At 36.7% G+C, this 13,988-nt stretch overlaps 1 protein-coding gene across 1 annotated transcript; it reads right to left on the bottom strand.

The window, feature by feature from the left end:
• Positions 1–1,686: 1,686 nt before the first annotated feature.
• LOC120253018 (uncharacterized protein At5g03900, chloroplastic) lies at positions 1,687–13,598 on the bottom strand. Its single transcript, XM_039261252.1, has 13 exons — positions 13,032–13,598; positions 12,441–12,548; positions 12,240–12,340; positions 11,996–12,082; positions 11,300–11,366; positions 11,139–11,204; positions 10,863–10,952; positions 10,694–10,759; positions 10,117–10,259; positions 9,553–9,639; positions 9,406–9,469; positions 2,482–2,625; positions 1,687–2,263 (listed from the first exon to the last, which is right to left on the bottom strand). Exons 1-13 carry the CDS (start codon positions 13,596–13,598, stop codon positions 2,120–2,122), a joined length of 1,734 nt encoding a protein of 577 aa, XP_039117186.1. The 3' UTR covers positions 1,687–2,119.
• Between the last annotated feature and the right edge of the window lie 390 nt (positions 13,599–13,988).

Raw genomic sequence — 13,988 nt, 5'->3', positions numbered from 1 at the left:
CTATTGATCTCAGGTACTCTGGTTATGGGTCTCTACTCTTTGATTCCATTCGTTGTTGTAGGTCTTTGCAAATTGATCATTTGCTTCGCTTTTTGGATTTCTTTAGCTTCAAGCCTTCAATACATGTTTTCTTTTCTCATGCCCGTCAAATTTTTTTACTACACGCTATTTTTTTATCAAGATCGGACAGGTGAAACCTTTAACTGTGTTGTTGTGTTTCTTAACTTGTTTGATCTGAAAGCAGTGATCAAGAAGCATGTTAAATAATCAGTACTCTATTATGTTCCTTCACCCTTTTCTTTTTCATTATATTTGAAAGCCATAGCCATCAATATTTTACTTTAAAAACCTCGACATGGATCAATAATCTTATTTTTAATGTTTTGAAAGTCGGTCATAGTTATTAGACGGTATAGGAAACAGACATAAGATGAGTTGCACGCTTCATTGTTAGCTTATTTATTTATTTATTTATTTATTTACTTATTATTTTTATTGAGATTAATAATTCGGTAGACTCTAGATAGCCATTTCCATCCTCTTTGGGCAGTGTTTGTTATCCTTTTCTTTTATAAAATTATTAGTAGAGTTTGATATATATATAACATCATCTGCATACGTTCGTAGTTACGCACCCTAATTATTAGGGTGTTGTAGTGAGACCTAATTATGGGTTAGTGTTTTTAAAATGTTTGCTTTCAGTGTAGTAGAAATAAGGTTGGACGGTTCAGATTTGTTCAAATACTGTGTATAAATTGATTGAACGGTTCAGATCAAATTATTATATACATCTCATTTTTAACTGTGCTACTATTTATAAGCACAGTAATACCATTTATGAAATAATTTAGAACCATTGGATCGAAATCCAACGGTTGACAGACGATGCATTATATATATATATATATATATTATTTTTTAAAATTTTATTGATATGTTTTGAAATATTTTGAATTTTAAATATTTTAAAATGTTAAACATGTAAAAGAAAACATATTAAAAATTTCAAATTTTAATTATAATTATAAAATTTTCACTAGATGAAACTAATCCATAACAAAAAGAATTATATGTATAGAAAATGCATCCACCTGGGATAACTTTTTGTGAAAAATGCTATATTTATTTTCCCAATTAAATTATTTGAATGACGTGGAGTGGGTGTTAAATTGACAGCTATATTACTATTCACCTTATTATTTATTCCATAAAATCAAATTTAAACATACAAACCATAAAATTTAAAAACTATAAAAAATTATAAATTCTTATAATATTAAATTTAAATATAAATACTAAGCTTTAAATATAAAATTTTAATTTACAATTTAAGGTTTAGAAAGAGATTTTCGGTTTATTATTTACTATTTAAGATTTAAATGATAAAAATAAACTTATTTAAAAAATTAATCCAAATTTGGAGAAAAAAGAAAAAAAAAAACATATACTAATGCCAACTTAGAACATGTCATTTGGAAAAGCTATTCTTAAAACTTATTATGTAAAAATATCATTATTTTAATTTTTTTTTTTTACATCAAGATAGACATTATGATATCATCCAAACATAAGAAAAATAAAGTTTTCCATAAAATAAATCACAACTCCATCTACTTTTGCACTAATTATGTTTGTTTTTATTTTTTAAGTTTTTAAATTTTGTAAAAACACCTCACAGATCCCATAGAAGAAAATGCCCAAGCATGCAAACATTTTTCACATCCATAAATATATACCATGCATCAATAAAGGTATGTGACCATCAGTCTGTGATGGCTGCTTTTCATCTTTCTTATGTACTGGGCCATAACATACTTTTACATTAGGATATAACATCTACACTTGTTGTGTTCTTGCCTGATGACCACTTTTGATGTTAGCATCAAAAAGGGTTGGTCCATTCTGAAATCAAATGGTCAAAAGATCTGCAAGGGAAAGTAGATATACAGGATAACAGCTGATGGCAAGGCATTGCAAGAACCTAGGACTCCACCATCCCACAAATCTGATAAAAAGCAAAATGCCATATGGGTTGCATGGGTTGGGATGCAGTATTCTTGGAATCTTAGTGCTTACCACATCTGGATGCAAAGGCAAGAAAAAAAAATCTCCAGACCTTCTAATCTGATTTCTCCAATTCCTTAAACCTCTGTTCCCAATCTCTGGCATCATAGTCTTGATCAATGAGATCTTTTTGGGTGCTATATACTATCTTGTCAGATCCAATCACCTTCCTTTGAGCCATGTCTCGAGCATTCAACAGCTGGCCAACACAACAGCAGATGAAGCAAAATTCAACATGGCTGTGCAAGGCCATAATAAATCAGGTAGAAATCTGGCTAATTGATAGCAGAAGGAACTAATGAAGCCTGGGAAGCATAGATCACTAATTGATGATTTATGTTGCCGAAAAGGGGGGAAAAAAAGGATCTCATCACGTGAAATTTAATCTAAATTGAAATGCTTTTATTTGAGTTTTACCTTACTCCGAAGTGTAGGATTTGGCAATTCAAGTGCTCTGGCACGCTGCTGCCTTGCAAGATTTCGCCTCTCAATGCGTGCATTTGTTCTGAGCAGCAGGAACCACCGAAAAACTGGAATTGCAAAAAATGATGCGGCATAGATCTGCATCAATCCAAAGGTTTTGAATGTGAGTGACAGAAGCAAAATGGAACAGGTCATACACACTAAAAATGCGGTAAATTACTAACAAGATTTTTTGGAAACTTTATTCTTTCCCTTTACTCTCCCCTTTGATTGTTCTCTTTATTTATAGTCCTTGTTTTTATGAAAATGTTTTCCTTTAAAAATCACAGTTAGGGTATTTATCTTCAAATAATATCAATTGCGTGTTGGCCGAAAGGCGCATGCTGATGAAAACCTATAAGGATGCCATCTCCCCTCGGTCTGGCCATGAGGTTGCCAAGGAAGAAAAAGCACAATGCTAACAGAGATGAGAGTGATTGTGTCCCACGCCTGGCCATGATCGCTATAGGGGTGACAAGCTATGGTGTCAACTGGTGCATTGCCTAGCACTGTTTGGGAAAAATATCACACAATTTTGAATTTTTACTAATTTATTATTTATATTTTTTAGATTAAAAAAAAAGAATTTTTTTATTTTTTAGATTTTTAAATAACATTTTAAAATCAGATGAACCCCCAAAGTGGGGGCCCATGTCTGACCAGCATGGCCATTTTGACACTTTGAGTGATAGGCACAATCAATCTTATGACGAAAGTATCTTTCTAAGTTGCAATAGTTTCTAAGCTGCAATACTATGAAGGACGAAATATATTGCAATGAGGCAAATAGTGCCCTATCTAGCCACGGCAACATCAGGCGTTATGTTCCCCCTTTGCCTCAAGTTGAGGCGTGTTCTTGCACCATAGTGTTGTTGCAACGATCGCACAAGTCATAGTCGCTGATGTATTGAGTGCCCCCCAAACCCCACCCACAACACACACGCAACAAAAAAACACCGAAATCACAAGAGTTCGACTTTTTTTTTTTTTACTTTGCTCATGTTTTGTTCATTGAGTTTAAGTTGCTTCAAATGTTTTCTTGTGTCAGGACCTTAGTTGAGGTTTTTAAGAAGGTTAAAAAAGTGAGAGAAAACCCTCAAGAAGGGGTAAATGCAAGGCTCGAACCTTGTGAACAATTGGTGCTAAATGGGAGGGGTTCACGGATGTAGTAGTTTGATCAATTTCATATTTATTTTTCTTATGTTTTAATGTATTTTCTTAATTAATTTTCATTTAGGAGTGTGCCTTAGAGTGTCCCGAGTCATTAGAATAAAAAATGAGGTCAATCGGACACCGAATGAGCCGCTTAGTTAGTGCCAGTGCTTGTGGTGCACAGTATCCACGGAGCCGAGCTGCATGTTTGTTTTGTCATTTTCCTTCTCTTCACAGCTTTCTCCCTCCAGAACCTCATCCACCCATCTGAAACCAAGATCTCCCCATCCCAAGTTGATAGCCACCATTGTCCTCCTCCTCCTCCATTGATCCCCTGAACGCCTGTCATCCAGATCCGATCAGCCACTGAGACTGTCCCACCAACAGCTTGAGGTCAGGAGAGTATCATACCGCAGATATCTGCTGAGTGCCCAACATCCTGAAGCCATCCTATTTTCCACCTGCTGTCATCCTCATTTCAATCAATCATGATTGACAACATTGCTCAGCCCCACCAGCCAAACGCCCAGGGACTTGAACAAGTGAACACCTGCCCACCACCGCGTGAACTTTTAACCCATGGACCTATACATCGCCAGGTTGTTCATACATTGAACTGACCCTCTATTTATAAACCCTTGAGATGATTTATTGATTTGGAAATCATGAGAATTTATTATTTGATTTCCTTCATGGTTTTTACTAAAGATCATAAATAAATATATATATATATATATATATATATATGTTGTTGTTATGATTTGAAAACTATATGTTTTAGAAAATATGTTTGAATTATGTATCCTTATAAAAGATTGATGTTCAAGTAAAGATCATTACTTTAATATATTATGTATGAGGTATAGCTCCATTTTACTCGAATATTTTGAGTAACTAGGTCAGTATGAGGTATATCTAAAGATGGAGCTATACCTCATACTGACCTATAAGGATACATAATTCAAACATATCTTCTAAAACATATAGTTTTCAAATCATAACAACAACATATATATATATATATATATATATTTATGATCTTTAGTAAAAACCATGAAAGAAATCAAATCATAAATACTCATGATTTCCAAATCCAATGAATAACATCTCAAGAGTTTTATAGATAGAAAGCTTGTCATTCAAAGGCCAATATATATATATATATATATATATATATATATATATATATGCATGATATATAGTCCATGATTTAATAAAATTCCACTCACAAACTTGGCGAGCTAAGACACCCCGGTGTTACTTCTCCACCGGCTCTTTCCCCTTTGTTGAAGTCTCACCTCCTAGAAGCATTTAAACAACCAAAACAAGCAATGAAATTTTATCAATCACTTAATTAATTAAAATGAAGAATAATGCTTAAATTGGAAAAATGAGTGCTTCTAGGGTTTGCTAAGCACTCTAGCAAGAATATCTAACAAATATGATACTCTCACAACCCTCAAAACTAACAAGAAAAGCAAAAGAAACCAAACTTGGTTCGGTGCTACAGTAACCCTAATTTAGAACATAAAGATCTTTCTCCAATCTCTCAATGGATTCAAGGTTTTACAACTCCATAGTTCTTCTATTCTCTAAATCCAAACAAAACCCATCATTCTCCACCCATAATATCAAAGAAATCCAATAAAAAGAGAGAGAGGAGGAGAAGATCAAATGAAGTACTTCCTTACCTCAAAACTTCTCAAAAACCCCAAGGAAAGCTCATTCTCGAGAGATGAAGGAGAAATCTTTGAGTTTTCTTCTTGATTCAAAGCAAGAATGATAGGTTAGAGAAAAGGGGATGAAGGTTCTAGAGGAGGAGAAAATTGGAGAAAGGGTTTGTGGAAGTGTGTAGAAGGAATGAAGTAAAAATGGCTTAAAATAGCTTTAAACCCTAAAAATACGCCTCCATACGGCCTCCCATACGGTCTCCTTTCAGCCCGTAGATACTGTACACCACAAACACCTTACACTAAAATGGCTCTAAACGGCTCATTTGGTGTCCGATTAACCTTATTTTTTATTCTAATGACTCGGGACACTCTAAGGCGCACTCCTAAATGAAAATTAATTAAGAAAACACATTAAAACATAAGAAAAATAAATATGAAATTGATCAAACTACCACATCCGTGAACCCTCCTATTTAGCACCAATTGTTCACAAGGTTCGAGCCTTGCATTTACTCCTTTTTGAGGGTTTTCTCCCACCTTTTTAACCTTCTTAAAAACCTCAACTAAAGTCATGACACAAGAAAACATTCAAAGCAACTTAAACAATGGCACCAGGGCCAAAGAGTTATTATACCCCACGAGCTCATCACACAATGCTAGGGGCAAAATCGCGGCTAGTGCTAGGACAAAACAAAGTACAATAGCACTAGCTTTAATTGCAACAACATTGGGAGGCTATTGTGCACCATTACATCGGTCGTGGTATAATCTTGCCGCTCTTGCCGCTAGTGCTAACATGACCACTCACCTATTAGGGCGCAACCTTAACCCATGCTTTGGCTATAACGAAGCTAAGGAAGCAATCATGCCCGCACTTAGTTGCAATAAGGCAAAAACAGGGCACAATAGCTCATCTACACAGTCACAAGACACGCTATTATACCCATTGCAGCTAAGCAAGATGACGCTTAAGGCATTAGTTAACACACAAGATTAGAGGAGCGATTGTTCCTCACAAGGTGGTTATAAGTTATAACAATGGCTAAGGCAAGATCACACAAAGCATTGGGTCATAATAGCGTAGTGAGCAAGATGTATGTCATCACAGCAAAGGGTATGATCTTAACTATCGTGCTATTATGGCCAAAGTGTGGGGCACAATCTCTCCACGCATGATAGTGGAGTGACCTCATTCAATGTGGTGATTGCAACAATGTTAAGGGCAAGATCACACATTGCACTTGCCCGCAACAGTGCACAATAGCACCTTTTTACAGCCAAGTGGATCACGATCTCACCCCTAACCTTATAACTAACACACAAAACACTATCATTCCTCATGTGGACAGAAACAACCTTACTCTATGCACTAGCTGCAACAACATTAAGGGTGAGATTGCACCTCACTCATTATGGTGATTGCAACAATGTCAACGGCAAGATCACATCCTGCGCATACCCACAACAAGGCACAACGGCATCGGTTTACAGCCAACTGAAGCATGATCTCACACCTAAATGAGATATGATCATTTCCCGCATCAACAATAGGTAGTCTCACCCTATGTACTTATCGTAACAACACCAAGGAAAAGATCATGGTCGCAACTAGGCACAAAAACACCCTTTTGAGGCTAAGTGGAATCCCATCCTTGACCTTACAACTAATGTATAGGACACAATCTCCCGCTTCCCCCCTGATGGATAGAGAGTGACTTCATCATGTGTACTAGTTGTGACCATGTCGAGGGCAACACTGCACCCAACTCAATATAGTACTTGCAACAACATCAAGGGCAAGATCAAACCATGCGCCTTCCCACAACAAGGCACAATAGTGCAACTTTTTCCAAACGAGTGAGGCATGACCTGACCCTTGACCTTGTAGCTAATGCATGGGGCATGAACATTCCCCGTGTGAAGAAGGAGCAATCTCACCCTCTGCACTAATTGTAACAATGCCAAGGAAAAGATCGCATCTCACTCGATGTCAATGGTGATATCACACCATGAGACTGTTCACAACAGCGCACAATACTACCCTTTTGTGTGCTACGCAGGGCACAATCTCATCCTTGACCTTGCAACACAAGAGGCACAATCTCCCCGCATAGGGTGATTACACGAGACACAATCATTCCCTGCATTATTGCAGCATCAAAGATCACATCTCACTAAAAGTGCGGACAACAACATCAAAGGGAAGATCATGCCTTAACCTTGAGGCTAATACACAAAAAACAATTATTCACCATATGGACTAGGAGCAATCTCCCCCTGTGCACTAGCCACAACAAAGCCAAGAGCAAGATTGCATTCTTGCACTCGACTACAACTAGGCACAATAGCACCCTATGCAATCGTAACAATGAGGTTACTCCTTGGTCGTGTGCTAACTGCAACGACGTCACCCAACACAATTGAGCTTAATAGCGCCTCGTCGTTGTCATAACTATATAGGGTGCAATTGTGCCCAATTGCAATTAACCGCATGGTGTGATCTCACCTTTTGCATTATTGTGGCTAGTGCATGAGATAAGGTAAATCATTGTTCACACAGGGAACAATTGAACATTATGCGTTAACCACAATATCCAAGGTGACATTGTGTCCAACTTGGCTGTAAGGGGTGTTATTATGCGCTTGCAATCACTCTCGGCACTGATGCAAACAACACGCCAAGTAAGATTGCTTCCTAGCAACGATTGTGCCACATGGTACGCTGGCAGTAAGGGACGATTGTGTCACCTATGGCCAATTGCAACAAGCAGGTAAGGTGATGTTGCTCTTCTGCACACAACTGATGATTGTACCCTACAAACTAGCCAAAACAACACAAGAGGAAGGATTGCACCTCATCTTGGGCACATGGCACCTCATCAACGTTGTCACAACTACAGGAGTGATATTACGTCATATTATTGTCAAGCGCTAGGTGTTATCTCATCCCATGTGACGTGGTCACCTCATGGGGATATAATCATTCCTCGACAGCCTGCATGCCAGGAAGCAACCTCACCTCATGTGTTAGTTGAGGTATTGTAGGCAAAATCAGCCCTAACTTTGTTGCAATAATGTACAATAACACCCCACGCAGTGGTGATGATGCTAAGGTGTTATTGTGCGCCTTTGCAACTAGGAATGAGGCGCAATCACTCCCAATCCACGCAAGGAAAAATCATTCCTCAACCCTGACTCTGATGTGACAGCAACAGTGGGCATTCTCACCTCGCACTTTACCATGACAACACCCTCACCCAAACAACATAGCCCAAAGGCACAAGCAAGTGAAGACAAAAAAAAATAACCTATTAAGGTTGGGTTATTGAACTTTAATCAACACAAACTACACCCAAGCCAAAAAGTTTATATCGATAAAAACCTCAATCTCTCCCCCACCCTATCCAACCACAAGGTTGCTATGGAGGTAGTGGCATGGAGGTAGTGGCATGACAAAGCTGAGGAAAGATTAGGTGTAATTATGTCCCACGCTCGGCCATGATGGCTACAAAAGGGATAACAGGTGATTGCTCCAACATGGTTGGGTGTAACCTCACCCCAGCCACGACAACATTGTGGGCAAAAACACATCCCTAGCTCAGCAACAATGGGGCATAATAGCACCCTAGCGCAGCCACAACAACGACACTAGAGGCAACCTTATCCCCACCCCACATTGGCCATGACAACACTCAGGGCAAAGGGCTGTGATGGTGACCGGCACGGCACTTGATTATGGCAACAATAAAGGAGATCTCACCTTACAGATAGCTCGGACAGCACCCTACCTGAGCATCCCAGTGTAGAAGAGGTTATTAGAATAAATTCTCTTTTATGTTAAGTGGATAAATGCGGATTTGTCCTGAAAAGTAATTATCTCAAAAAGAAAAGAGCTACAAGAATATAGTCCAAGTTGTTGTGTTTCCCAAAAATATTTTATAGACATTCTATTTCTTTATTCTAAAATTTATTATCAACAACTTATAAGCCTCAAATTTATAAATATTCACCAAAAATAGTCTCTTTTACCAATAACAAAGTTATGGAAGCAAACCTGGAGAAAAGGGAAAATCTCGGAAACAAATGAAACCAAGCCCTGAGGAGCAGCTGCAACACTCCTGTAAAAAGAAGTATCTCATGATAACTGGAAAGCATGTGCAGTAGAAAAGATCAAGTAGAAATGGCCAGTGCAGACTAGTACTTTAACATGCTGCCCAGAATAACCACTCCAAAAAAATTGAGTGCTCCAAGTCCTATAACCATTGCTCTCTCAGATGAACCTGTTTTACTGCAAACACATAAAATTAATCCAAGATAGCTCAAATCAACACATCATACCATTGTTAATTGAAAAGGTTATCACTTAGCAGATGTGAACATGCTCCAATTTAAACATTGCGATCATTAGAATTTCCTTCTGTGTTTGTACAAGTTGATTACAAGACTAGAACAAATTAAAACTTGAATACCTTATCAATAGAACAGGTGAAATTGTTGCAGTGCACAAAATGCCAGCATTTATAATAATTAACTTTCCAAATCTAGTATCACAGCCTTGGAAAAAACTTATTTTTCAGTATTCTAACAAAAGCTATTTTGTACAACTCAATTTAGTAAAAAAAACAAAAAAGACTTAAAATACAATCATGATCCTCACTTAGGACATGAAGCAATCACAAACAAACAATAATAATAAAAAAGCAGAAGAGTTGATCGAACTAAACTCTATACCATCTTGTAAAAGGAAAAGTTTAAAGACACTAACCTGAATAGCCATTTCTTCTCTTGAAAAAATTTCCTGGCCCCATCAAACGCCTCAGCCCACTTTTTCCCAACATATTCTTTTCTACGGCTCTTTTGAGATGAAGCAGTTCGCTGTAAGGATGGAAACCGATAGAGAATGTTTCCCTGCATTGCAGCCATTCTTTCCTCAATTTTTTTTTTTTTTTTGCCTTTTTTTGTGTCATTCATGATTCATATAACAAAATGTGTCACACAAACTTGGTAGTTCAAAGTTTTCTTTTGGGCAATTTGGAAGAGCTAATGGTCTAGAATAATCTGAATGAAAGCAACAAAATCTCAGAAAAGCTAATCACGAGCTTCAATCTGAATTGACCAAACAAAATCAACTGAAGGAATTATAAGTTATAACTCTTAGCAGATTAGAATTGAGGTAGCAGTAAGGTCTCACAATAACTTTAAGGGCCCATCTATTGATGACACACTGGTTAAAAAAAAATCAAGGATATATTTTTGCACTTTGGAGTGCTAGGACAATGTGTGATGATGCAACAATGGATTACCAGAAACTTAACATGTACATAGCTACACACAAAGTATACCTCATCATCAACCTCTGGATGGCCATCAAAGCGTAAAAGCACTGGTAAAATGTATGACTCATCATCCTGTTAGACCATGAGACTCATAAGGGCAGTCATAAAAGTAAATGTTACATTCATTAATGCAATTTTCTTCTTTCATAGGAAATAAAGTCATAAAAGTAACTACCACTGTCTCATTTGCAGACGGCACGTCAAGATACGGAGCAAGCTCCTCTGCAGCAACAACACCACCATTTGAGGTTATATATTGTCCAATCTGCCCAGATGAATAAAAAGCTGCCTTAAATATCAGTGATTCTTATGAAAAAAAATGATGGACTGGAAAATAACCTTAGCATGCAGCAAGAAGGCAGTTGAATAACCAAATTATGACCTAAGTACTAATCGAATTAATTAAAGATTGAAACTAAAATGCTAGTCAGATTAAGTATTGAAAATGTACCAGCTTCCATCTCTCTTCTTCTATTCCTTGATTTGGATCCCCATCACCAAAAACAAAGGAGAAAACCTTAAGAGAGAAGAAAATATATTCACCTAAATGCATTTCAACTGTGAAGAGAAATGTTAAATAACAGAAAAATTAGTCAACCATGTTTTTATTACAGATTCAATAAAGTTCATTCCGTTATCTCTTTCTTGTTTTCTCCTGTAGTAGTATGGATCCCAATACCTGCAAAGGATGTTTGAGAGGGTCAAGAGATTGTATTTTTCACACTTAACTTTGACTCCATGTTAGTGAATTCGAAACAAAAGGGAAATGACTAGGAAAAGGCACAAACATATGCATTAAGTTTGAAAATTAGGTAATGCCTTGAGATAAATGTAACTAATATTAAAAGATCTCGTCTGAAATATCAGGGTTTTAATGATGGAATTGTTGGAGTTCCATACAGAGGGCATAGCCACCAATCTCTGTTCATTCATTTTCATAATTTTGTTATGCCTTGGACAGGTTTTTCCTACCCCTAAAGCACAATTTGAGTCCAGAAGTACTTTCAGACATGGAATAATACAGAAAATTTACCATAAGCACAAGAATAGCACATCAACATACCAGATTACTTCATATACCTTACCCTATAAAGTTTTGTGATATATGGTGTTAATTAATCAAATTATAGTTCATCCAATGTATAGTTTAGATGAACAATCAATAAAGTAAATTTCAAATGAAATTGACACAAATACAACAACAAAGAAAAAAATATCTATGTCATCAAGAACAAGGTACAATCACTGCACAACATATTCCCCACATAATAAAACCGAATTTGACATGGCTATCAACCTGGAACTCACCAGAACAAATCAGATGGACGGAAGAAAAAGGTGCCACCAGAATCATAATATGATCTGCCTCCACGCCTTCCACGATTATCTTCATCGCTACAAACAAGAAGGAGAGAGCCTCGTCATGTTTAGCCACATTTTGTGTAAAGCACACAGAAGAAGAAAAAAAATTGTGAAAAGAAAATGAACACCGACTTGATAGGTATAATATTTGAAGGTTGGTGAGCAAGAGTGCACCAAACACAAAAAGTACCTTCTGCTTGAAATAAGTGCAATAATTGTAGTATATACAAGAACAATCGATGCAATAAGTGCAGTCCCAAAGGAAACCCTTATCACATATGCAGCTGCAGCCTGCAATAAAATGGGATAAATTAGACATCATAACTGCAAACAATATACTAGGTGTGCCTTTATCAAGCATCAAATGATATAGAGTACAGAGAGAGTGTACCTTGGATTTATCAAGCAACGGTTCCACTTTCATTTTAAAAGATTTAGCAGCAAGCTTTGTGCGATAATCCCTTGGGAAAACATATAATACATCACCTTCATCTGAAACCTATCAATAATAACTTGAAATATTTTTCTCTCAAACAAACACTTCAGAGAATAGCTTAAATAAAAACAGGCAAACCAAAGGAAAAAAAAAAATTTACATAGAAAAAAACAATGTAGAGTGCACTTAATTATAAATAAAGTGGGCAACAATTTTTGCTTGTTTTTCCAAGTTTAAAGTTAAACAAAGTGGGACTTCTTGGACAATAATTCAAGATTGAAGGTTTTCATAGGCATACCAACAAAACCTGAATTCTTCCATGGTTCATGGAACAGCAAGATAGCTGGGTCATATCAAGAACTAGAAACCATATAAAAATCAAGACTCCATTAAAACCTAACCCAAGATCAAATGTGCAAACAGGAAATGTCAACAAGAATATGAGGCAATCACAAGAACATAAAAATAATAATAATAATAATAAAAAACAACAACAACAAATCACACACAAACGAAGTGAAATGCAGCCAAAATTAGGAAAAATACCTCCAAGAATCCTCCAGTATCAGCAGCAAGCGCCTGGAGAGCCTTTTCAGCTTCATCAAGCTTAAGCCCAGCTCGACTAGCCACATCTCCAATCGTAACCCTCCCTCCATAAGAATCAACCGCATCCATGGCCCGCTTCCTCACATCGGACGAGAGCTTGTCAGTCTCCACAGCACCACCGGGCCTGATCCCGGAGGGAACCTGAACGCTAGCCCTGATAATCGGAATCGAAACCCTAGGCCTCAAGGGATTGACCAAGATTGCAAGGCGAAAGCGGCGAGACAGGGTATGGTCATAGTTCGGAGATGATCGTAGGAGGAGGAGAGAGGGTTTTGGTAGAGGCGAGAGGCATGGGAAATGGGAGAGCCTCGTCGTCGAGGCGAAGCATGTGGAGATCGAAGCCATGGACGATGCTTGGCCGGCGATGGTTTGGTTATCAAGTGCTGCTCGCCATGAAAAAGAGATATCGAGTAGTGGTTTCGGTCGGAGATGCAATGCGATGATGCGATCGATCTGATTCACAGTTGTTTTGAATGGCTGAAATGCTTCTAGACTTTGATTCTTCATATCGATATATATATATATATATATATATTATATAAGAAAAAAATTTAAAAAATAATAATACCTGAATTAACCTTTTATTTAATTTAATTTAATTTTTTTTACCAAAATAAATGACAGACAAATTTTGACAAAGGATGTAAGATCAAGACTCGTATAATTCAAATTCTCACCGCTTTCAAATTATGATAACACATAATTTTTATTTTTATGCTCTTTTCATAATAAAATAAAATAAAATAAGTTGATTATTTTAATAATAAAATTATGGAAATATCATTATTTATGATTTAAGTGATTTTTATTTGTAAAGATATCAATATTGTTTTAGATTATCAATAATATTTAAAAATATTTTTTATTTTTAAAACTGAGAAAATTTATTTATTTTTT

This window comes from Dioscorea cayenensis, chromosome 25 (genome assembly GCF_009730915.1).
Source record: "Dioscorea cayenensis subsp. rotundata cultivar TDr96_F1 chromosome 25, TDr96_F1_v2_PseudoChromosome.rev07_lg8_w22 25.fasta, whole genome shotgun sequence".
NCBI classification, from domain to species: Eukaryota; Viridiplantae; Streptophyta; class Magnoliopsida; order Dioscoreales; family Dioscoreaceae; genus Dioscorea; species Dioscorea cayenensis.
This window is presented reverse-complemented; position numbering and strand designations above follow the sequence as displayed.